The sequence below is a fragment of the Mirounga leonina genome, unplaced genomic scaffold, assembly GCF_011800145.1.
Source record: "Mirounga leonina isolate KUSES-001 unplaced genomic scaffold, KU_Mleo_1.0 Mir_177, whole genome shotgun sequence".
Classification (NCBI taxonomy): Eukaryota; Metazoa; Chordata; class Mammalia; order Carnivora; family Phocidae; genus Mirounga; species Mirounga leonina.
Window position 1 is genome coordinate 2,740,846 of NW_023270459.1, and position 24,912 is coordinate 2,765,757.

At 37.9% G+C, this 24,912-nt stretch overlaps 1 protein-coding gene across 6 annotated transcripts in view; it reads right to left on the minus strand.

The window, feature by feature from the left end:
* ZNF569 (zinc finger protein 569) overlaps positions 1-24,912 on the minus strand; it is a 61,886-nt gene that overhangs the window by 8,387 nt on the left and 28,587 nt on the right. For 2 of the 6 annotated variants that reach the window (XM_035023623.1, XM_035023624.1), the window contains exons 4-5: positions 2,936-3,062; positions 2,525-2,620 (exon numbers count right to left, since the gene is read on the minus strand). The exons of 1 other annotated variant lie outside the window; for it this stretch is intronic. In XM_035023623.1, coding sequence (XP_034879514.1) covers positions 2,525-2,620; positions 2,936-3,062 — 223 coding nt within the window. Of the gene's footprint in view, positions 1-2,524; positions 2,621-2,935; positions 4,078-4,905; positions 4,971-5,285; positions 5,819-24,912 lie in introns of those variants that run through there. 3 more of the 6 variants (XM_035023625.1, XM_035023626.1, XM_035023622.1) reach the window with 3 other exon arrangements.

Sequence of the window (24,912 nt, forward strand, 5' to 3'; positions counted from 1 at the left end):
ACCTACCAGAAGCACATGTGATTCATCTTCAGAAGAATGCAACCCCAATTTAGGACAGTAAGATTACTGCAAAAAAGGGTTTAAAAATGCCAAATTCACAATCAGTAGTCATCAAGCATGTGAAGAATCAAGTACAATAAGCAAATCATCAAAACAAGATATTTAACCAAGGACTTAAAATACTAGAATTGTCAGATACAGGGCGCCTGGGTGGCTCAGTTGGTTAAGCGACTGCCTTCGGCTCAGGTCATGATCCTGGAGTCCCAGGATCGAGTCCCACATCGGGCTCCCTGCTCAGCAGGGGTTCTGCTTCTCCCTTTGCCCTCTTCCCTCTCGTGCTCTCTCTCTCTCTCATTCTCTCTCAAATAAATAAATAAAATCTTAAAAAAAAAATTGTCAGATACAAAAAACAGAAGAGCTATATAGAATATTTTTAAAGAAGCAAATGATAAAAACAAAAACATGAGCAAGCCACAGAAATCAATAGAAAGGGCCAGAAAGATGTAGGGGGAAAAAAGCGCCAAAAACAACAACAAAAAAACAACAACAAAAAAGGGGAGGAATTTCTAAAAATACAAAATAGTACTACTGAATTTTTTTTAAGCAAATGAGATAAAAAGATGAATAAACACAGCTGAAGAGAGAATGAGCAAATCTAAAGATGTATCTGAGGTAATTACTGAGAAGTCAACACAGAAAGAGAGGCAGAAAATAGTAAAGGAAATGAAAAAAAAAAAAGATGGAGGAAAAAAGATCTAGCCTCTATCTTTAGGAGTCCCAGAAGGAGAGAGTAGAGAGAATGAAGGAAAGCCAATATCTGATGTTGTTGGCTAAGAAGTCTGCAGAGTTAATGAAGACAAAAATAAGAGAACACTATGGGAAATTTTATACCAACAGATTGGAAAATAAAGATGAAACAAGTTGTTAAATATAACAGACTACCTTGGAACATCAGTATATGGTAAACACCTTTACAGATACAGAGCAAACTTAAATATTTACAGAAATTACGTTGTTCAACTCTGTAAAAATTAATCTGAAAACCAGAATTAAGTGGGTAATTTTCTAGAACAATATAACCTGTTACCAAAAACTAATGCCAAAAGAGACAAAACATCTACAAAGAACAGTTACAAAGTAACAAAGGATAAAAGCTGTCCGAGAGCATTTTCCCTCAATAATCCACAAGGTCCAAAAAGGTGAACAAGTAAGATAAACCAAAATTTTAAGGGAGTTATGTGCTATTATAAGTATTCCAGAACAAGAAGAAATGGTTTTAAATTCTATTTATGAAACCAGCGTAACAATGAATTCAAAGCCTGAAAAAGCTGGAACAGTTATTTACATTCATGGCAAAAATGTGAGGATGGGTAACTACTAAAAAGTATGTAGACATAATTCACCTATATACATAAAGGAAAAAAATCATAGGATAATCTCTTGTAAGAAAAGATTATTTTAGCTAAAGGGACATTAAAAAAAACTTAAGGTGGCAAAAGTACTTCAAAGAGGAATGTCCAACTGTGAAAAAATACTGGAAAAACATACAACAGAAAAAAGGCTACATAATCACATCAGTATATTCATACAAATTAAGAATTCAACAGAAAAGGGGGCAAAAGACATAAGTCGTTTATAAAGAAAAATATAGACAGAGTTTAAACATATGAAAACATCCTTGACTTCACTCATAATAAAGGAAATACAAATTCCAAACTAAAATGAATTGTTTTCACCTATCAAATTGGGAAAGTTTTTAAAAATGCTAAGACTATGCTGCCAGAAATCACTGATAGAAATAAAAATGTAGTTTCTTTGGAGGGCAAAAAAAAGATTTGGCAATATCTACCAAATTAGAAATATACATGTGTGTGTGTTTATACATACTGTCTATATGTGTATGCATGTATATATATATGTATGTAGGTATATGTGTGTATATAAATATGCAGACAATTGTGTGCACAAATACATGACAAATGTAGCAGAAAACTATCAGAAAAGTATCACTGACTTTAAAATTTATTGAGTAAAACAGCTGTAGCCATTACTGAAGTATGAGAGCAAAAGCCAAAAATACAGTGGGAAATGTGACTACGAGTACAAAATATAATGCTAAGGCATTTATAACAAAGAAGAGAAAGTCTTCAACATAACAGTTTATTTGAACTGGTTATGTGAATATGTGAATGCAAAAGGAAAGGATCCTATGTAACAAGGTGGGCAGAGAGACTGAAGATGCTAATAATAAAATGATTGTCAAGGTAAAGCTGGAAATTAGGAAATGTTGGTATCTAGCACACAGGTAAGAAGGCCAACTAGTCCTTTAAGTTCTGTGGAAAGAAGAATGTTATCTAGAAAAGACATCTTAGGTTAATAAATTATTCACACAAATTATCACTTAAAAGTCTACAGTCTTTAGGAAAATATCTTTGAAGAACATTTCAGAGGGGTCAACTAGTCACTGATTAATCATTAAAGAGTCATGGCCCCTCCTCACCCATCTGTTCCCTCCCTAACTAACCTGGACAGTGTCTCCTTAACACTTCTTCCTCCACCACCCAAGGTTCTTCTTCTTGCTCCAACTTGAAAATCACATCAGGTTTGGTGAATGGACAGCCTGTCAGAGGGAAGTAACATAAAATGTGGGCACATAAATACCAGGAACAAAAAAATCATTCAAGAATTGTCATGACACTGGCCCAGGGAAATCAGGCTTTCTGAATGATAAGGACATGGTTTGTGGGGATACTGCCCCTGAAACATAAGGATGACCTTTTGTTCTGAAAGCTGCAGCACCCACATTCATGTGAGTAAAGGCACTTAAAGGCCAAACTCACTCTAACATTTAAAGGTTCCACACATTTCAGAAATTGGGGGGGGGGGGGAGGTACTTTACTCCCAGATTTTGAGTTACACAAGAAACTACCCTTACCCACTGTGATTAAGTTGTTATAGTTTTCTAGCATCACATTCCGGTACAGGTTCCTCTGAGCAGGATCCAACTGCTGCCACTCTTCCTGGGTGAAGTCAATAGCCACATCTTTGAATGTCACTGTTCCCTGTAACAACATACTCCTACTCAATCTGAAGTCATCCATTTTAAACGATGTGGACAAAACATACTGAACCATGTTCTCATAGTATCCAAAGGTAAGAGGTTATTTAAAAATTTACCTGGTTTTGTTATTTTCTAAAAACAACAACAACATATTAGCAATATTCTATCAGTTTATGTTCATTCACAGAATCAGCAAGCACGTATCTTTAATACCTACCATGGGTTAAAGAGATCTTGGGCACCAATTTATACTGAGTGTGGAAAAGGGAGGAATATACAACTTTACTCAACTGGTTTGGGAACTCACTAGATGCCTGTGACTCATTGAGGCAGGAGAAAATGAAAACTGGATTTGGATGGAAGCAGAAGCAGGGAGGGAATGAAATGCACAATTTGAAGTACAGTAGCAGCTGGATGTACTATTCATTATATCAGGAGAAATCTAGAAAAATGAGGCTGTATTGTTCATAAGCCTGTAAGTGTCTGAAGCCATGAAAATGGGATATGACTGAACAAAGTTCCCATATATTGAAAAGGACAGTATCATACAAATAACAGATAAATTAAAAAAAAGATTAAGAAAGTTTTTTAAATGGTCTGAACTAGAATTACAACTAGAACCATGAGAAAACAGTATCAAGAAAGCTTTAGAATAAGTTCCAGAAATGAGATGCTGGTGACAAGTTTCATGAGAGCAATATGATTTATATATAGAAATATAATGCAATCTTCCTAATTAAAAACTGAAATGTTCAAGAGTATAAACATAAGAAAAAAAATCTTCAACAGCAACAGAAAAAAGATCTGTCCAAATTTCCTACCCTTTGAGGAATTTCTATGAGAGACTGGGTGAGATAAAGAGAAATCACCAGGAGCTAATTCACAATCAGTGTTTTTAAGAATTTATTCGTAGGTCCAGAAGGACCCTATGAGGGGCGCCTGGGTGGCTCAGTTGGTTAAGCATCTGCCTTTGGCTCAGGTCATGATCCCAGGGTCCTGGGATCGAGCCCTACATCGAGCTCCCTGCTCAGCGGGGAGTCTCTTCCTCCCTCTCCCTCTCTCCCCAGCTTGTACTCTCTCTCAAATAAATAAGATATTAAAAAATAAATAAAAGGGGGGCCCTGGGTGGCTCAGTCATTAAGCGTCTGCCTTCACCTCAGGTCATGATTCCAGGGTCCTGGGATTGAGCCCTCCATCGGGCTCCCTGCTCGGTGGAAAGCCTGCTTCTCCTCTCCCTCTCCCACCCCCCCTGCTTGTGTTCCCTCTCTCGCTGTGTCTCTGTCAAATAAATAAATACAGTCTTAAAAAATAAATAAAAGGACCCTATAAACATGAACATCTACTAACACAAAGGGTTCAGAGTAGGCTGTGGGATTGAAATCCTCTTTTGGAATCCCTTCTAATAAATATCAAGGTTTTTGAAATAAACTGGTTTAAGAAACCAAAGGCCATATGCCTGAATAAGACATCCCCCATTTGTTTTCCTGCCTCATCAACAATTTGGTTTCCATCTATGGACAAAAGTACCTTTGTGGGAGCTGTCGGATAGAGCACCATACACCAAGAGACTAAGGAGGAGACTCGCCTACTCATGCATTGGGTAACAGGCATATAAGAGCTCAGCCCCAGGTGTGGATTCTGTAATGATCCATGAACCAACTCTACCCCTCTTGGCGATGGTCCAGAACCCTTGGAAAAAACGGTCTTAGACAATCATCCATGGATAAGAGAACTTTTGTGGAAATCCAGTCTGCAGCAGAGAAGTTCCAATGTATTGCTGGGAGTGAAAAATATGAGTTTGGACCCATCACAGAGGGTAAGAGGAACAGTTTGATTTTACTCACATCACCTATCTCCCAAGGCAGCACAGCTTAGGACCATGAGAGATGTTCATGGCCAATGAACTTATCTGTGGAGGAAAGTGAAAATGTATGAGTGAGCACTCGGTTTCCTAGCTGTGTGGGACAGTGCCAAAGTGGCTCACTTCTGTCTCACCCCATCTAGAGTACTGAATTCTGACCTGCATGACTGGAGGGTAGAATGAATCTGGTTGAATAGCAGATAGGAGTCTCATAAGGCATGAAAGGGATCCATCCAGATCCTACTGTGTTGCAAACTCCACTAAGAAGCCTGCTCATGAGCTGCTCCATGTACTTTGCCTACAGATCCCCTCCCCCATGGGCACCCTCAGAGCTCTGCAGACCACACCCCCACAAACTCCCACCTGTAGCAGAGAGCCAGTCTGAATGCAGGCCAAGGAGAGACCACAAACGTGAGCTTTAGTGCCACCTTTGGAAAAACAAAAAAGAGGCTGTCAGCAAGCACCCTGGTGTGCTACAGGATGAAGAAAAGGCATACAAGCTTAAGAATTCTGCCACAAGAGAGATCAAGAATAGTGGGGCAGGTGTATTGATAGAAGTTCTGAAAAAGCCTCAGAATCCCTAGCAGTGCTGATGGAAGTTATTTCTCTCCTGAAGGTAGTTAACGACTGGAGGAGGGGAGAGCTACTTCAAATGCGAAGATAGCAATGCAAAACTTCAAGAAACATGAAAAAATCAGGAAACATGATACTGCAAAAGGATCAGAATAATCTACCAGTAACTGATCTCAAAGACATGGAAACGTGATTTTTCCAATAAAGAATTCAAAATAGCTGTTTTAAGGAAACTCAAAGAGCTACAAAAAAATGCAGAAACATAACAATGATATTAGGAAAACATACATGAACAAAATGATAAATTTCACAGAGAAATCATAAAAAAAGAACCAAACAATGGAACACTACATCAAAAACCAATGATGTAATGTATGACTAACAACATAATAAAATTAAAAAAAAAAAAAAAGGACCAAACAAATTCTGGAGAATACAATAAATGAAATGAAAATGCACTAAAGAGCATCAACAGCACAATGGATTAAGCAGAAGAAAGAATCTGTGAGTAAGAAGACAGGAACTGTAAATTACCTAGTCAGAGGAGAAAAAGAGTGAAGAAAGTCTATATGAATTCTGGTGCATCATCAAATGAAACTATATTCACATTATGAGAATCTCAGAATGTGAAGAGTGAGAAAAAGGACAGAAAGCCTGTTTAAAGAAATAATGCCTAAAAACTTCCATATCTGGAGAGATTTTGATATCCAAATTCATAAAGCTCAAAGGTCACCAAACAATTCTAAAAATCTTCTCCAAGACACATAAAAATCAAAAACAAAAAGAATCTTAACAAGAGCAAGAGAAAAGAAGCTTGTAACTTACAGAGAACCCCCATGAGGCTAACAGATTTTTCAGCAGAAATCTTACAGGCCAGGAGAGAGCAGGATGATGTATTCAAAGTACTGAAGGAAAAAATCTGCAAACCAAGAATACGCTATCCACCAAAGTTGTCCTTCAGAAATGAAGAAGAGAGAAAGATTTTCCCAACAAGAGTTGAGGGAGTCCATCACCACTAGAACTATCTCCCAAGAAATGCTGAAAGAAGTTCAAGCTGAAATGAGACACTAATTAGTAACATGAAGACAAAGGTATGTAACACACTGGTAGAAGTAAATATATAGATGAATTCAGAAAACATTAATACTGTAATATGGTGGTGTGTTAAACACTTAACTCTAGTATAAAGGTTAAAGGACAAGAACATCAAAAACTAATGACATACTTATATGTTGGCTAATTGAATTTAAATAAAAAAATTTATAGGGCGCCTGGGTGGCTCAGTTGGTTAAGCGACTGCCTTCGGCTCAGGTCATGATCCTGGAGTCCCGGGATCGAGTCCCACATCGGGCTCCCTGCTCAGCAGGGGGTCTGCTTCTCCCTCTGCCCTCTTCCCTCTCGTGCTCTCTGTCTCTCATTCTCTCTCTCTCAAATAAATAAATAAAATCTTTAAAAAAAAATAAAAAAATAAAAAAATAAAATAAAAAAATTTATAAATTAACGATAGCTACAATAGCTTGTTAATGAATACAATACCGCAACATCAAAAACATTAAAAAGGGGAGTAAAAAGTAGATTATTTTTGTGATTAAAGTTAAGTTGTCACCAGCATGAAATAGAATATCCATAAAGTGTTTTATGTAAACCTCATGGTAACCATAAAGCAAAACCTACAGCAGATACACAGAGGATAAAAAGAAGGGAATCAGAGCATGCCATTACATAAAATCATTCACAAAAGCAAGCAGCAAGAGAGAATAAAACAACAGGGGAACTAAAGAACAGCCAGAAAACTATGAATACAATGACGTAAGTTCTTACCTATTAATAATTATTCCAAATGTGGATGAATTCTTCAATCAAAAGTCATAGAGTGTTTGTATGGATAAAAAATAAGACCCAACTATATGCTGTCTACAAGAGACTCACTTCAGTTTTAAGGACACACATAGGTTCAAAGAGAAGTCATGATAAAAGATACTCCACACATGTGGAAACCTAAGGAGAGCAGAGGTAGCTATACTTAGGCAAAGCAGACTTTAAGCCAAAAACCGTTAACAAGAGACAAAGAAGGTCATTATAAGATGATAAAAAAAAAATCAATTCATCAAGAAGATATAACAATCATAAATACATATACACACACATTGGAGCACCTAAATATTAAGCAAATATTAACATCTGAAGGGAGAACTCAACGACAATGTAAAAATTGTAAGGGGCTTCACTTTTAATCATGGATATATCATCCTGATAGAAAATCAAATAAGGAAACACTGGATTTCAACTATACTTTAGAACAAATAGACCTAAAAGACATATACAGAATATTCCATCCAAAAGCACCAGAATACATATTCTTTTCAAATGTACAGTGATCATTCCCCAGATCTTTTGATAGGTCAGAAAACAAGTCTTAGTAAACTGAAGAAGACTGAAATCATATGAGGTATCTTTTATGACCAAAATGGAATGAAACTAGGAAACAATAACAGGAGGAAAGCTAGAAAAATCACAAATAAGTGAAAATTAAACACCACACCCAACAATCAGTGGGGTCAAAGGAGAAATCAAAAGGGAAATTAAAATATACCTGAAATGAAAATGGAAACACAATATACCAAAACGTATGGGATACAGCAAATTAGTACTAAAAGGAAGTTAAAAGCAGTAAATACCCACATTATGAAAAAAACATAGATCATAAATAAACATAACTGTATACTTGAAGGACCTAGGAAAAAGAACAAACCAAGCTGAAAGTTAGCAGAAGTAAGGAAATAACGACCAGGGCAGAAATAAACACCAACCAAGAAAACAACAGAAAAGATCAATGAAACTAAGGGCTAGGATTTTTCTGACAGACATAAAAAAATCAGAAGAGTCAAAATCAGAACTGAAAGAGAAGACTAAATTACAACTCATACCACAGAAATACAAAGGATCACCAGAGACAATTATATATAAAAATGAACAATTATACACCAACAAATTGAATAACCTAGAGAAAATAAATTCCTAGAAACATACCACCTACCAAAACCAAATAATGAAGAAACAAAATCTGAACAGACCCATAACAAGAAAAGAGATTAAATCGGTAATCAAAAATCTCCCAAAAGAGAAGAGCCAGGATTGGATGGTTTTCCTGGTGAATTCCAGCAAACATTTAAAGAAGAACTGGCAAAAGTTTTTCTGAAATTTTTCTAAAAACTGAAGAATACTCCCAACCTCATTTTATGAAACCAGCTATACCCTGATATACCAAACCATATAAGGACATTAGAAGAGAAAACTATAGGCCAATATAATAGGAAGCCAAATATATTAGCAAAGCAATATATTAGCAAACCAAATTCAACAGCGTGTTAAAAGGATCATACACTATGATCAAGTTGGACTTATTCCTAGGATGCAAGGATGGTTCAACATATGCAAATCGATAAATGTGATACACCATATTATCAGAATGATAAAACCATATGATCATCTCAATAGGTGCAGAAAAAAGAAGGTAGAGAAAAATACCATTTTACAATAACAATTCTCAAGAAAATGAGTATTCAAGTAAAATATCTCAACATAATAAATGAATAAATGACAAGCCTACAGGTAACATCATACTTAATGGTAAAAGGTCAGTAACAAGGTGAAAAGTGCCCACTCTCATCACTCCTATTCAACACAGTCCTGGAAGTTCTAACCACAGCAATCAGGCAAGAAATAGAGATAAAAGGTATCCAAAGAGAAAAGAAAGAAGTAAAACTGTCTTTGTTTGCCGATATGACCATATAAAAAAATCTCCTAAAGACTCCACCAAAAACTGTTAGAACTAATCAGTGAATTCAGTAAAGTTGCAGGATATGAAATCAACATACAGAAATCAGTTACATTTATACATTAACAAGATATCTGTAAAAATATGAAATAAAGAAAATCCCATTCGTAATACTATCAAAAACAATAAAATACTTTGGAATAAATTTAACCAAGGATGTGAAAGATCTGTATAGTAAATATTACAACACTCTGATGAAATAAATGGGAGAAGACACAAACAAATGGAAAGATATCCCATGTTCATGGATCAGTAGAATTAATATTGTTAAAATGTGCATACTTCCCAAAGCCATCTACTGATTCAGTGAAATCCCTATCAAAAGTCCCAATGTGCAAAGGTCCTGGGAGAATTTATGGGAACAATACCGTAGCCATTTCCCTCCACGTTATTTCTGTTATGTGTTCATGACTGCACATTCTAAGTTTACACAATAAAACCTCAATTCCCAATGTCTATAAATTCTTTAGTTTACTAAGGAAAGTACCACATGGCCTGGGTAAATAAAACCAGATTTAGTACTCAAAAAAAAAAAAAAAAAATCCAATGGCTTTTTTCCATAGACCCAGGAAAAAAAAATTTGTATGGAACCATAAAAGACCCCACATACCCAAAGCAATCCTGAGAAAGAACAAAGCTGGAGGAATCGCCTTTCCTGACTTCAAACTATAATACAAAGTTACAATAATCAAAACAGTATGGTACTGGCATAAAAATAGACATATAGGCCAATCAGAATCAAGAGTACAGAAATAAACCCATGCATACAAGGTCAATTAATATGACAAGGGAGTAAAAAATACTCATGGGGAAAGGATAGCCTCTTCAATAAATGGTGCTGGGAAAATTGGAAAATCACATGCAGAAGAATGAAAATGAACCCCTAGTACAACATGCACTAAAATTAATTCAAAATGGGTTACTAATAACTTAAATATAACACCAGAAACTATAAATCTCCTAAAAGAAAACATGGGGAAAAAACTCCTTGACGTTAGTTTTGGCAATGAGTTTTTGGATACAACATCAAAAGCACAAGCAACAAAAAGCAAAAATAGAGACGAGACCAAACTAAAAAGCTTCTACACAACAAAGGAAACAATAAACGAAAGTGAAAAGGTGATCAATAGAATATAGGAGAAAGTATTTGCAAAACATGTATCTGATATGGGATTAATATCCAAAATATACAAAGAACTCATACACTTCAATAGCAAAACATCAAACAATCTCGTTAAAAATTGACCAGAGACCTGAATTGACATTTTTCCAAAGAAAACCTACAAATGGCCAAAAGGTATATGAAAAGATATATCACATCACTAGTCATAAGAGAAATGATGATTACCCCAAAACCACAATGAGGTATCATCTTACATCTGTTAGAATGGCTATCATCAAAAAGACAACAGATTAAGAGTTGATGAGCGTGTGGAGAAAGGGACCCTTTGTGCACTTCGGTGATACGGCCACTATGCAAAAGAGTTTGCAGATTCCTTAAAAAATTAAAAATAGAATTGCCATATGATCCAGCAATTCTGTTCTGGGTATATATCCAAAGGAAATAAAATCAGAATCTTGAAAAAATATCTGCACTCCCATGTTCACTGTAACATTATTCACAATAGCCAAGATATGGAGACAACCTAAATATCTATGGATGAATAAAGAAAGATGTGGTATGTACACATACACACACACACACACACACACACAGAGTTTACTTAGCCATGAGAAAAGGAAGTCCTGCCATCTGCAACATTGGGTGGATCCTGAGGGTATTATGCTAAGTGAAGTGAGACAGAGAAAGACAAGTACTCTGTGATCTCACTCATATGTGAACTCTTAAAAAGCCAAACTCTTAGAAACAGAGTAGAGTGGTGGTACCAGGGGCTGGGAAGTGGGAGAATGGGTATAAACGTGGAATGTCGGTCCAATGGGTATAAACTTCTAATTATAAGGTAAATAATTTCTAGGTATTTAATGTACAGAGCAAGGTGATTACAGTTAAGAACATTGTATTATATACTTGGAAGTTGCTAAGAGAGTAGGTCTTAAATGTTCTCAACACAGAAAGAAATGGTAATTGTCAGCTAATCCTATGGAGGTAATAATTTTGTAATACACAAGTACATCAAATCAACACCATTTATTATCTTTTAAGTAAGCTCTGGGCCCAATGTGGGGGTCAGACTCACAACTCTGAGATCAAGAGTTGCATGCTCTACTGACTGAGCCAGCCAGGCACCCCACCACTGTACACTTTAAACTAACACAGTATTATATGTAAATTATATCTCAATGAAGCTGAAGAAAAAATTATTTAAAAAAGAAAGCAAAATATCAAATTTTTAAGACCCTGAAATTCAGGGAGTTGTTGGGAATTCCCCTTAACCGGGATAATGACCAAACTAAGCCCGAACAAAGGACCTGGTTAAGAAGTAGGACTGAGGAATAAACATAATGCAGAAACCTGGTTTCAGCAAAATGGTTTCACTAATCACACTGAAGGACAGAAGCATATAAGATGAATTCTTGATAATACTGCCTCAGCCTCAGATTTCTCCTAAGATGGATCAATAAACTAGTAAATAAAAAACCAACACCACAGATTTGGCAAGAAAATCCTAACTGCACCCAGCTGAAGAGTGAGAGAATTCAAAAAGAAATCATTAAAATAATCTTGAAAATACTTAAAATAATTTTGTAAACATGAAAATATAGTCTTAAAATGAGAAATCTAGAATTTATATACATAAATCTTCATATTTAAAGGTTGACATTTTTTAGAAAGATTTTATTTATTTGTCAGAGAGAGAGGATGCGGGACTCCATCGCAGGACCCTGGGATCATGACCTGAGCTGAAGGCAGACACTTAAATGACTGAGCCACCCAGGCGTCCCTAAAAGTTGATGTTTTAAACATAAATAATGAAGCAGACAAACACTAACCCTCTCCATCTAGCCTGCTAGCACTGTGTGCCCCCACCTGATGTCCACATGCCAACCTTCCCCATCCAACTCATCCACCTCAGCATGCATCCCTCTAAAGCAGCTCCTACCTCGACACTCTGGCAGGTAGCCATGGACAGACTTGTGCCGCTCCGACTGACTCCTGCCCTGGGGAGGAGGACCAATAACCCCACACACCAGTGCACATGCAGTTCCTGCAGCAGGGTCTCTTAGCTGGTTGTACAGGGAGCAAACCCCGCCCTTCAGTGCACCTACAACTGTGATAGGCTAATTGTAGACAGGTAGGCTAAGAGTTGGCCCTACCCACCAACAAGCCCATGTTGGTGGCAGCCAGGTCCCTCAATGACTCAGGGAGCAAATCCTGCTCAGTGTGCCCACAAAAAGCAAAGCAGGGGGTGCCAGGGTGGCTCAGCTGGTTAAGTGTCTGCCTTTGGCTCAGGCCGTGATCCCAGGGTCCTGGGATTGAGCCCCACATCAGGCTCTGTGCTCAGTGGGGAGCCTGCTTCTCCCTCTCCTTCTGCCACTCCCCCTGCTTATGCTCTTTCTTATTAAATAAATAAATAAAATCTCAAAAAAAATCAAAGCAGATCATTGCAACTGGCTTGGCTGAAGGCAAATACAGCTCAGGCACAACAGGAAAGAGCATGAAGCCTACACAGGGGACACCACTGGAGCACCTGGTTCTGGTCACCAGTAAGGATTGCATTACAGGGAACCACAGGACCTTTTCTCGTAAGTCCTCAACTTTCAAGATCAGGAGATGTAGCTGGCCTACCTAATACACAAAAAACATACACAGAAAGTAAGACAAAAAGAGATAGAAGAATATGTCCCAAATGAAAGTACAAGACAAAATCAGAGTAAAAAAGCTAAACTAAATGGAGATAAGCAATATGCCTGATAAAGAATTCAAAGTAATGATCATAAAGATTCTGACTGGACATTAAGAGTGGATGAACTCAGGGGCGCCTAGGTGGCTCAGTTGTTAAGCGTCTGCCTTCAGCTCAGGTCATGATCCCAGGGTGTTGGATCGAGCCCCGCATCGGGCTCCCTGCTCGGCGGGAAGCCTGCTTCTCCCTCTCCCACTCCCCCTGCTGTGTTCCTTCTCTCGCTTTGTCTCTCTCTGTCAAATAAATAAATAAAATTCTTTAAAAAAAAAAAAGTGGATGAACTCAGAATTCAGTAAAGGGATAGAAAATATGAAAAAGAACCAGTCAGAGCTGAAGAATTCAACAACTGATATAAAAAAATATACTGGAGGGAATTAACAGCAGATTAGAGAATGCAGAATGGATCAATGATCTGGGAGAAATGAAACAAGGTGAACAGCAAAATAATAATAATGTGAAGAAGGAGGTAGAGGAGGAGGAGAGGAAGAGGAAGGAAGAAGAAAAGTGAAGAAGAGAGATTTAAGAAAGAAGCAGATGCAGAATAATAGGTTAAGGGAATTCTGCAACATCATTAAGAGAAATAACATTTATATTACAGGTATCTGAGGAGAAGAGAGAGATGAGGGGGGCAGAAAACTTGGAGAAATAATAGCTGAAAATTTTCCTAATGTGGGGAAGGAAAAAGCCAAGTTCAGGAGCTACAGAGAGCCCCAAACAAGATGACCCCAAGTAGGTCCACACCAAGACACACAGTTACAAGGCAAAAAGTTGATAAAGAGAGATTTTAAAGCAGCAAAAGACAAGAAGAGTTACACACAAGGGAAACCTCATAAGGCTTAGCTGATTTTTCAGCAGGAACTTTGCAGGCCATAAGAAAGTGGCGTGAAATTTTGGAGTGCTGCAAGGGAAAAACCTACACCAAGAATAATCCACACAGCAAGGTTATCATTCAGAATAAAAAGACTATAGACTCTGAGAAACAAACTAAGGGTTTTAGAGGGAAGGAGGTGGGGGGATGGGTTAGCCTGGTGATAGGTATTAAGGAGGGCACATACTGCATGGAGCACTGGGTGTTATACGAAAACAATGAATCGTGGATCACTACATCAAAAACTAATGATGTATTGTATGATGACTAACATAATAAAAAAATTTAAAAAAGGAGAGAGAGAGAGAGATAAAGAGTTTCCCAGACCAAAAAAAAGAAAGTTAAAGGAGTTCATCACCACTAAACCATTTCTACAAGAAATGTTAAAGAGAACTCTTTAAGTGGAAAGAAAAGGCCAAACTAGAAGTGAGGAAATTATGTAAGAAAACAATTCACATATAAAAGCAAACATATAATAAAGGTAGTAGGTTAATCACTTAAAAAGCCAGTACAGAAATTAAAACACAAAAGTAGCAACATCGATTATATCTATGAAAATTAGTCAAGGGACACAAAAGAAAAAGATGTAAAATATGACATCATATACATAAAATGTGGAGGGGGAGTAAAAACTTAGTGCTTTTAGAATGTGTTCAAACTCAAGCAACAACTTAATATACACTGCTATACACAAAAGATGTTATATATGAACCCAAAGGGTAACTACAAAATCAATATAATACCTATACAAAAAATAAAGGGAATAAAACCCAAGCATAACAGCAACCATCAAACCACAAGGGAAGAGAGCAAGAAAAGAAAAACCAGAAGAGCTACAAAAATAAGAAAACAATTAACAAAATGGTATTAAGTACATACCTACCAATAATCCTATTAAATGTAACTAGACTAAATGCTCCAAGCAAAAGACACAGGGTACTAAAAGGATAAAAAACCCAGTATCTATCTATATGCTGCATATCAGATTCACTTCAGACCTAAGGGAACAAAGAGACTCAAAGTGAACAGATGGAAAAACATATACCATGCAAATAGAAGCCCTCCCCACCCCGCAAAAAAAAAAAGCTAGGGTAGCAATACTTACATGAAACAGAACAGACTTAAAGACTACCAAGAGACAAAGAAGGGTACTGCATAATGATAAAGGGATCAATCCAAGTGGAGTATATAACAACTGTAAATATCTATGCACCCAAAACATATATGAAAGAAATTGACATGAAGGGAAAAATTGATAATAATACAATAGTAGAAAAGGCTTTAACAACCACAACCCACTTACACCAGTGGATAGATCATTCAGACAGATAATCAACAAGGAAACAGTGGCTTTGAATGACACATTAGACCAGATGGACTTAATAGATATATACAGAACATTACTTCCCAAAACAACAGAATACACATTATGTTCAAGGAGACATGAAAAATTCTCCAGGACAGATCACATTTAGACTCAAAAGAAGTCTCAATAAATTTAAAAAGACTGAAATCACATTAAGCATCTTTTCCAACCTCAATAGTATGAAAATAGGAAAAAAAAAAAAAAAACCTGGGAAAAACAAACACATGGAGGCTAAACAACATGTTATTAAACAACCAATGGGTCAACAAAGAAATCAATGAGGAAATTAAAAAAATCAAATGAGGAAATATGAAGACAAATGAAAGTGAAAACACAGCAGTCCAAAATTTAGGGGATGTTGCAAAAGCTGTTAGAAAAGAGAAGTTTATAGTGATAAATGGCCTACCTCAAGAAACAAGAAAAATCTCAAATAAACAATCTAATCTTATACCATAAGGAGTTTGAAAAAGAAAAACAAATGAAGCCTAAAGCCAGCAGAAGAAAGGAAATGATAAAGATTAGAACAAAAATAAAGGATACAGGAACTAAAAAAACAATAGAAAAGATCATTGAAACCAGGAGCTGGGTCTTTGAAAAAATTAAAAAGAGAAAGGAACCAAATAAAATTACAAATGAGAGATGAGAAATAACAACACCACACAAATTCAAATAATTAGAATTATGAAAAACTATATGCCAACAAATTGGAGAACCTGGAAGAAATGGATAAATTCCTCCAACATATAAACTACCAAAACTGAAACAGGAAGAAATAGAAAACCTGAATAGATAAAGAACCAGAAAAGAAATCAAATCAGTAATCAAAAAACTCCCAACACACAAAAGTCCAGGACCACATGGCTTCAGAGGTGAATTCTACGAAACATTTAAAGAAGAGTTAACACTTATTCCTCTCAAACTATTCCAAAAAGTAGAGAAGGAAGGAAAACTTTCAAATTCATTCTATGAGGCCAGAATTACCCTGATACCAAAATCAGATAAAGACATCACTAAAAAAGAGAACTACAGGCCAATATCCCTGATGAACATAGATGCAAAAATTCTCAATAAAATACTAGCAAACTGAATCCAACAATACATTTAAAATATCACTCATCACGATGAAGTGCGATTTACTCCTGGGTTGCAAAGGATGGTTCAATATTCACGAATCAATCAACATGATACATCACATTAATAAAAGAACAGGTAAGAACCACATGATTATTTCAGTAAATGCAGAAAAAGCATTTGAGCCAAGTACAGCATCCATTCACACTAAAATTCCTCAACAAAGTAGGATTAGAGGGAACATATCTCAACATAATAAAGGCCATATATGAAAAACCCACAACAAATATCCTAAATGAGGAAAAACAGAGCTTTTCCTCTACTGTCAGGAACACGACAGATGTCAACTCTCGCCACTTTTATTCAACATAGTAATGGAAGTCTTAGCCACAGGAATCAGACAACAAAAAGAAATAAAAGGCATCCAAACAGGTATGGAGGAAGTAAAACTTTCACTATTTGCAGATGACATGATACTATATAGAGAGAAAACCCAAAGACTCCACCAAAAAACTGCTGGAACTGATAAATGAATTCAGTAAAGCCACAGGATACAAAATCTACAGAAATCTGTTGCATTTCTATTCTTCAATAATGAAGCAGCAGAAAGAGAAATCAAGGAATCCCACTTAAAACTGTACCAAAAACAATTAAGATACCTAGGAATAAACCTAACCAAGAGAGAGAAAAGACCTGTACTCTGAAAACTATAAAACATTGATGAAAGAAATTGAAGATGACACAAAGAAACAAATATTCCATGCTCATAGACTGGAAGAACAAATACTGTTAAAATGTCTGTACTACCCAAAGCAATCTACATGTAATGCAATCTCTAGCAAAATATCAACAGCATTTTTTCACAGAATTAGAACACCCTAAAATTTGTATGGAATCATTAAAGACCCAGAATAGACAAAGCAACCTTGAAAAAGAAAAGCAAAGCTGGAGGCATCACAATTCTGGACTTCAAGTTATATTACAAAGCTGCAATAATCAAAACAGTATGGTACTGGCACAAAAACACACAATCAATGGAACAGAAAACCCAGAAATGAACCCACAATTATATGGTCAATTAATCTTTGACAAAGCAGGAAAGAATATCCAATGGGAAAGACAGTTTTTTCAACAAATGGTGTTGGGAAAAATGGACAGCAAAATGCAAACACTAATTCAAAAAGATATATGCACCCCTATGTTTACTGCAGCCTTCTTTATAATAGCCAAGATATCAGTGTCCACTGATAGATGAACAGATAAAGAAAATGTGATATATATACATAGATACATATATGATGGATTACTCAGCCATAAAAAAGGAGATCTCGCCATTTGCAACAACATAAATGTATCCAGGGGGTATTATGCTTAGTGAAATAAGCAAGAGAGGGAAAGACAAATATCAGCTGATTTCACTTCTATGTGAAATCTAAAATACAAAACAAATGAACATATAAAAAAACCCAAAATAAAGACTCAAATACAGGGAACTGGTAGTTACCAGAGGGTAGGTGAGTGGGGGGAATAAACGGGATTAAGAGGTATGACCTCCCAGGTATAAAATGAGTAAGTCACAAAGATGAAAAGTACAGCATAGAAAATATAGTGAGGGCGCCTGGGTGGCTCAGTTGGTTAAGCGACTGCCTTCGGCTCAGGTCATGATCCTGGAGTCCCTGGATCGAGTCCCGCATCGGGCTCCCTGCTCGGTAGGGAGTCTGCTTCTCCCTCTTACCCTCCCGACCCTCCCTCCTCTCATGCTCTCTCTCTCTCAAATAAATAAATAAAATCTTTAAAAAAAAAAAAATATAGTGAATAATTTTGTAATATTCTTGTACAGCGATAGATGGTAACCACTTATCATAGGGAACAATGAGTAATGTAAGAATTGCTGAATCAAGATGCTATACACTTGAAAACTGAAATAGCTTGTGAATTATACTCCAATAATAAAAGAAGTATGAAATATACATGATCTAAAAAGAAAAAGAAGAAATAGAAAATAGAAAAACGGGGCACCTGGCTCAGTCATTAAGCGTCTGCCTTCAGCTCAGGTCATGATCCCAGGGTCTTGGGATCAAGCCCCACATCAGGCTCCCTGCTCGGCGGGGGGAAGCCTGCTTCTCCCTCTCCCTCTCCACTCCCCTTTCTTGTGTTCCCTCTCTCGCTGTGTCTCTCTCTGCCAAATAAATAAAATCTTAAAAAAAAAAATTATTAAAAAAAAAAAAAGAAAATAGAAAAAGAAGAAATAGTGTGATAGTGTGCCACTGTAGCATAGAATGTTACTCTTCTACCCCAGGATGTATTCTTCCTCTTTTCCAAAGTATTGGCTGGGCTCATGGCCTCCTGAAAAAAATTAATCATTCTTCAATTCCTGGAATCTACATATTTTTATACAGTCATATTCTAGATAATGAGATGAAAGTAGAAATATGTGCAACTACTGGTGAGATTAAAGGGATGAGGTGATACCTTTTCTGTCTTCCTACTTCCTGTGGAATGGTAAGGAAATGTGATAACCAGGCAAATCTAGTCATTTGGGTCAATGAAGCAGAAGCCAACTATTAGAGGATAATGAGAAAGAGCAATGATATAGAAGGATTCTGGTTCCCTATTCCTTGGAGATAGAGGACTAAATCTGTTTGTTGGTACCTGAACTTCTACATGAGGGACAAATAAAATTGTCTTGTTTAAGCATCTGTTATCTAGAATTGCTGTCATAAGCCGTCAATAGGCAAATCTACAGAGACAGATAAAAATGCTCATGCCAGACAGGTACATTTCAAAGTACTATCTTTGCAGCAACCATGGAGGTATGTGCTTAGATCCCCTTCAAGAGAACCAGCTTTGAGAAGCATAGTTGGTGAACATCCTCCAGCTGTTCATCTTTGCTTCTACTACTGAGTTCATGCTGAGACCATGATCTTCCCAAGCTACTCCCAGCTAAGACTAACAGTGAGGTATTAAAGCCTGAACCATTTCTACCTGATATGAGACTCTTCTAATGAGAAAGCTTTGGTCAGCAACTTTCCACTGGCCTGGCTAAGGCTTTGTCAGAGTTGCACGGTGATCTGAGTTAGCAGAAGAAAAATCAACAAGCTTAGAAAGAAACAGATCAAAGTAACTATGCAATCTAAGGAAGAAAGAAAAATTTTAAAAATGAATGCAGACTTAAGAGAAATGTGAAACAGCAATAAGCACATGAACATATGCATATATGAACATCAGAGAGGAAAGAACAGAACAATATTGAAAGAAATGGCTGAAAACTTCCTAGTTTTTGATTTTTAAAAACTCCCTAATACAGAAATCCAAAACCCTCAATGAACCCTAAGCAGGATGAACATGCAGATACAAACCTAAACACATCATAATCAAGAGGCTAAAAGTAGAATTCCAGGGAAGATGGTGGAGCAGGAGGACCCTAAGCTCACCTGTCCTACAAATACAACTCACATGAGTGTAAGTAACCCAGAAAATGTCAGAACAACTCGCTACAGCTAAATATAGAGAAGAGGCACCATCCAAGAGGGTAGGAAGGATGGAGACATGGTCAGGAACTAAACAGCCCACGGGACTGTATTCGAGGGGAAAGGAATACTGCGGAGGTCCAGTGAGATGAATTCCCCAGAACATTGGCTTTGAAAACCAAAGGGGCTAAGACTCAGAAGTTCTTACGGTAAGTGGGACTCAAGGGGAGCCCGGGTGGCTCAGACGGTTAAGCGTCTGCCTTTGGCTCAGGTCATGATCCCAGAGTCCTGGGATCGAGGCCCGCATCAGGCTCCCTGCTCCCTGCTTCTCCCTCTCCCACTCCCCCTGCTGTGTTCCCTCTCTCGCTGTGTCTCTCTGTCAAATAAATAAATAAAATCTTAAAAAAAAAAAAAAAGTAAGTGGGACTCAAATCCTGAAACTTTAAAAATGAGCAGGCTCAGCTCTGGGAGAGGTCGGTGAGAGGAAACTGAGCCCCCACCCATAAAGAGCATAAAAAGCCCCACAGAGATATAACATAGAAACAGCAGTTTGAAAAACTCCCAGGGTATATGGGAGGGAGATTTGTTTACTAATCTCAGAGCATGTGCTAGAGAGGCAGGGATCCTTGGGAGGCTTCTCCAGAAATAGCAAGAACCAGTACAGTGGCGACACTGGCTACCTAACTTGCTAACAGTATGCCCTGCTCCCACATGCCTCTGTGGACACACTCCTTCCAGCCAGGCCTCAGCTCCAGGTCCCCTTACACAGCAGACCCGGGCAAACCTTGCTAACAGCATGCATCCTGAACTCCTCCTACCCACTTCTGTGCATTCCCCCCCTGCAATATGCTCTTAGGAGAGCCCATCCAAAGCAGTGCCACAAGCCTGCAGTGTGTAAGCAGCCCTCATAGGGGCCAACACCATTCCAAAGTGACCTCTGCCCTGGTGAGAGGGGATGATAACCACGCACAACAATCAGACTGTGGCCTTAGTAATAGGCTGGGAGCAACAACACAAGAAACAACAAGTGTTGGCAACAATGTAAAGAAAAAGAAACCCTCATGCACTGTTGGTGGGAATGCAAACTGTTGCAGGCATTGTGGAAAATAGTATGGAAGTTTGGCAAAAAATTAAAAACAAAACTATCATATGACCCAGTTATTACACTACTGGTATTTACCCGAAGATTAAGAAAATACTAATTAAAAAAGATATATGCACCCCTATGTTTATTGCAGTATTATTGATAATAGCGAAATTATGGAATCAACCCAAGTGTCCCATTGACAGATGAATAAAAACGATGTAGTACACACACACACACACACACACCCAATGGAATATTACTTAACCATAAACAGAATGAAATATTGCCATTTGTAGCAACATGGACGGAACCAGACAGTATAATACTAAGTGAAACAAGTCAGAGAAAGACAAATACCATATGATTTCACTCATGTATGAAATTTAAGAAACAAAACAAAGGAAAAAAAAAAAGACAAAGCAAGAAACAGGCTCTTAACAATAGAAAACATACTAATGGTTACCAGAGGGGAGGTGGATAGGAGGGATGGGTGAAATAAGTGAAGGGGATTAAGAGTACACTTATAATGACCACTGAGTAGTATACAGAATTGCTGAATTACTGTATTATACACCTGAAGCTAATATAACACTGTATGTTATACCGGCTTTAAAATAAAATAAAAATAAAATAAAACTTTAAAAATGCTGAAAATAAAGAGAAAACCTTATAAGCAGCGAGAGAAAAATAATCCATTATCTACAGGCCACAATAAAACTAACAGCTGACTTCTCATCGGAAACAATGAAAGCCAAATGACAATGAGACAGTATATTCAACATGCTTAAAGAAAAAACACTATCTAGTAATAATATTTTTTTAAAAATTTACTTATTTGGGGGGCGGAGCAAGATGGCAGAGGAGGAGACCTGGATTTCGTCTGGTCCCAGGAATTCAGCTGGATAGGGATCAAACCATTCTGAACACCTAACAACTCAACTGGAGATCAAAGAAAAGAATAGCAACAACTCTCTGAACAGAAAAGCGACCACTTTTTGGAAGGTAGGACGTGTGGAGAAGTGAATCCAAGGCGATATTAGATATTTGGGAGGATAGACGGTGGGGGAGGGGGCCTCCGTCCGCCGCTTCTGGCAAGTGATAAAGCAGCGAGCACAAAATCACAACGTTTAGAAGTTGGCACCGCTGAGGGACGTCACTCCGGTGGCTAAGTGGGGGGGTGGAACCCTCACGGGACAGTGTGGTCTCAGGACCCTCAGGGTCACAGAAAGACCAGGGGTGCCTGAGTGTGGCAGAGCTCCCAGGTATCGGAGCGGGGAAGCCGGCTGCAGAGACAGAGCCGAGGCGCAGGCTCTCAGCTCGGAGTTGCCATAAACTGTGATCCGCGGCACAGTCGGGCCACTGCTCCTCCAGCAGGGACCCAACAAGTGGCAGATCCAGGGAGACTCCCCTTCCTCCCGCAGGAGGAGCGGCGTGAAAGCGCACCGCATGGATCTGCTGGGTTTGGAGACTCCACACGGGGTCCTGCACCAGAGATAGAAGCACTCGGTCAAAGGCCACAGGCTGGGTGAGCACCGAGTGCGGCTGGAGACCGGGGAGACGGAAGTGACTGACTGCTTTTATCTGGGACTCACTGAGGAGTGGGGCCCTGAGTTCTCGGCTCCTCAGGGGTGGAGACTGGGAGGCCGACATTTTCACTCTCGTCCTCCAAAGCCCAACGGAAAGCTTGCAGGGAACAAAAGCTCCAGAGAGCAAACCCAAGCAGATTACTTAGCACGGGACCCGCAAGGGGGGGGTAATTCCGCCTCCGGCAAAGACATTTGGGAACCACGGCAACAGGCCCCTCCCCCAGAAGATCAGCAAGAACAGCCAGTCAAGACCAAGTTTACCGATCAAAGAGAACGGCAGAACTCCAGCGCTAAGGGAATACTGCACATACAATTCATGGCTTTTTTACCATGATTCTTTAGTCTTTCAAAGTTAATTATTTTTTTTAAACTTTTTTTTTGAATTTTTCTTTTCTTTTTTTTTTTCTTTTTTTAAAGATTTTATTTATTTATTCATGAGAGACAGAGAGAAACAGAGGGAGAAGCAGGCTCCCAAGGAGCGGGAAGCCCGATGCGGGACTCGATCCCAGGACCCTGGGATCATGACCTGAGCCGAAGGCAGACGCTTAACCATCTGAGCCACCCAGGCGCCCTCTTTTCTCTTTTTCAACCAACATCTTATCAATCCCTTTTTAAAAAAACATTTTCATTTTTCATTTTTAGAGTCATATTCTATCCCTTCATAGTAGTTACCCTTATTTTTGACATAAGTTGTTCTCTCTTTAAAATTTTGAGATACAGTTTCTTCTAACAGATCAAAATATACCCTAAATCTCTACTGTATGGCTTTGTTCTAGTCTCCTGCCTGATCACATTCTTTTTTTTTTTTAATCCTATTCTCTCTTTTTTCAAACAACTTATCAATTCCTTTTATAAAATGTTTTATAATTTTCATCTTTACAATCATATTCCATCCCTTCATCATACAACCCTTATTTTTGTACATACATAAGTTTTCCTTTCTTTAAAATTTTGGGAGGCACTTTCTTCTAACAGACCAAAATACACCCAAAATCTAGTGTGTGGCACTGATCTATGCACCATCCTGATCATATTTGATCATATTGTTTTTTTGGTTTTGTTCTGTTTTTATCTTTTTTTTTTTTTCTTTCTTTCCCTTACTTTTCCCGTCTTTTCTGATTTGTTTAGAGTATATTTTCTGGGGACATTGTTACCCTGTTAGCATTTTGTTCTCTCATTCATCTGTTCTCCTCTGGACAAAATGACAAGATGGAAAAAATCACCTCAACAAAAAGAACAAGAGGCAGTACTGACTGCCAGGGACCTACTCAATATGGACATCAGTACAATGTCAGAACTAGAGTTCAGAATGATGATTTTAAAGATACTAAATGGGCTTCAAAAAAGCATGGAAGTTATTAGAGAAACCCTTTCTGGAGAAATAAAAGAACTAAAATCTAACCAAGTCGAAATCAAAAAGGCTATTAATGAGGTGCAATAAAAAAATGGGGGCTCTAACTCCTAGGATAAATTGGGCAGAAGAGAGAATTAGCGATATAGAAGACCAAATGATGGAAAATAAAGAAGCTGAGAAAAAGAGAGATAAACAACTACCGGATCCCGACAGCAGAATTCGAGAGATAAGCAATACCATAAGACAAAACAACATTAGAATAATTGGGATCCCAGAAGAAGAAGAAAGAGAGAGGGGGGCAGAAGGTATATTGGAGCAAATTATAGCAGAGAACTTCCCTAATTTGGGGAAGGAAACAGGCATCAAAATCCAGGAGGCACAGAGAACCCCTCTCAAAATCAATAAAAATAAGTCAACACCCCAACATCTAATAGTAAAACTTACGAGTCTCAGAGACAAAGAGAAAATCCTGAAAGCAGCTCGGCAGAAGAGATCCTACAATGGTAGAAACATTAGATTGGCAACAGACCTATCCACAGAGACCTGGCAGGCCAGAAAGGACTGGCATGATATATTCAGAGCACTAAATGAGAAAAATATGCAGCCAAGAATACTATATCCAGCTAGGCTGTCACTGAAAATAGGAGGAGAGATAAAAAGCTTCCAGGACAAACAAAAACTAAAGGAATTTGCAAACACAAAACCAGCCCTACAAGAAATATTGAAAGGGGTCCTCTAAGCAAAGAGAGAGCCTAAAAGTAACATAGACCAGAAAGGAACAGAGACAATATACAGTAACAGTCACCTTATAGGCAATACAATTTCACTAAATTTATATCTTTCAATAGTTACCCTGAATGTAAATGGGCTAAATGCCCCAATCAAAAGACACAGGCTATCAGATTGGATAAAAA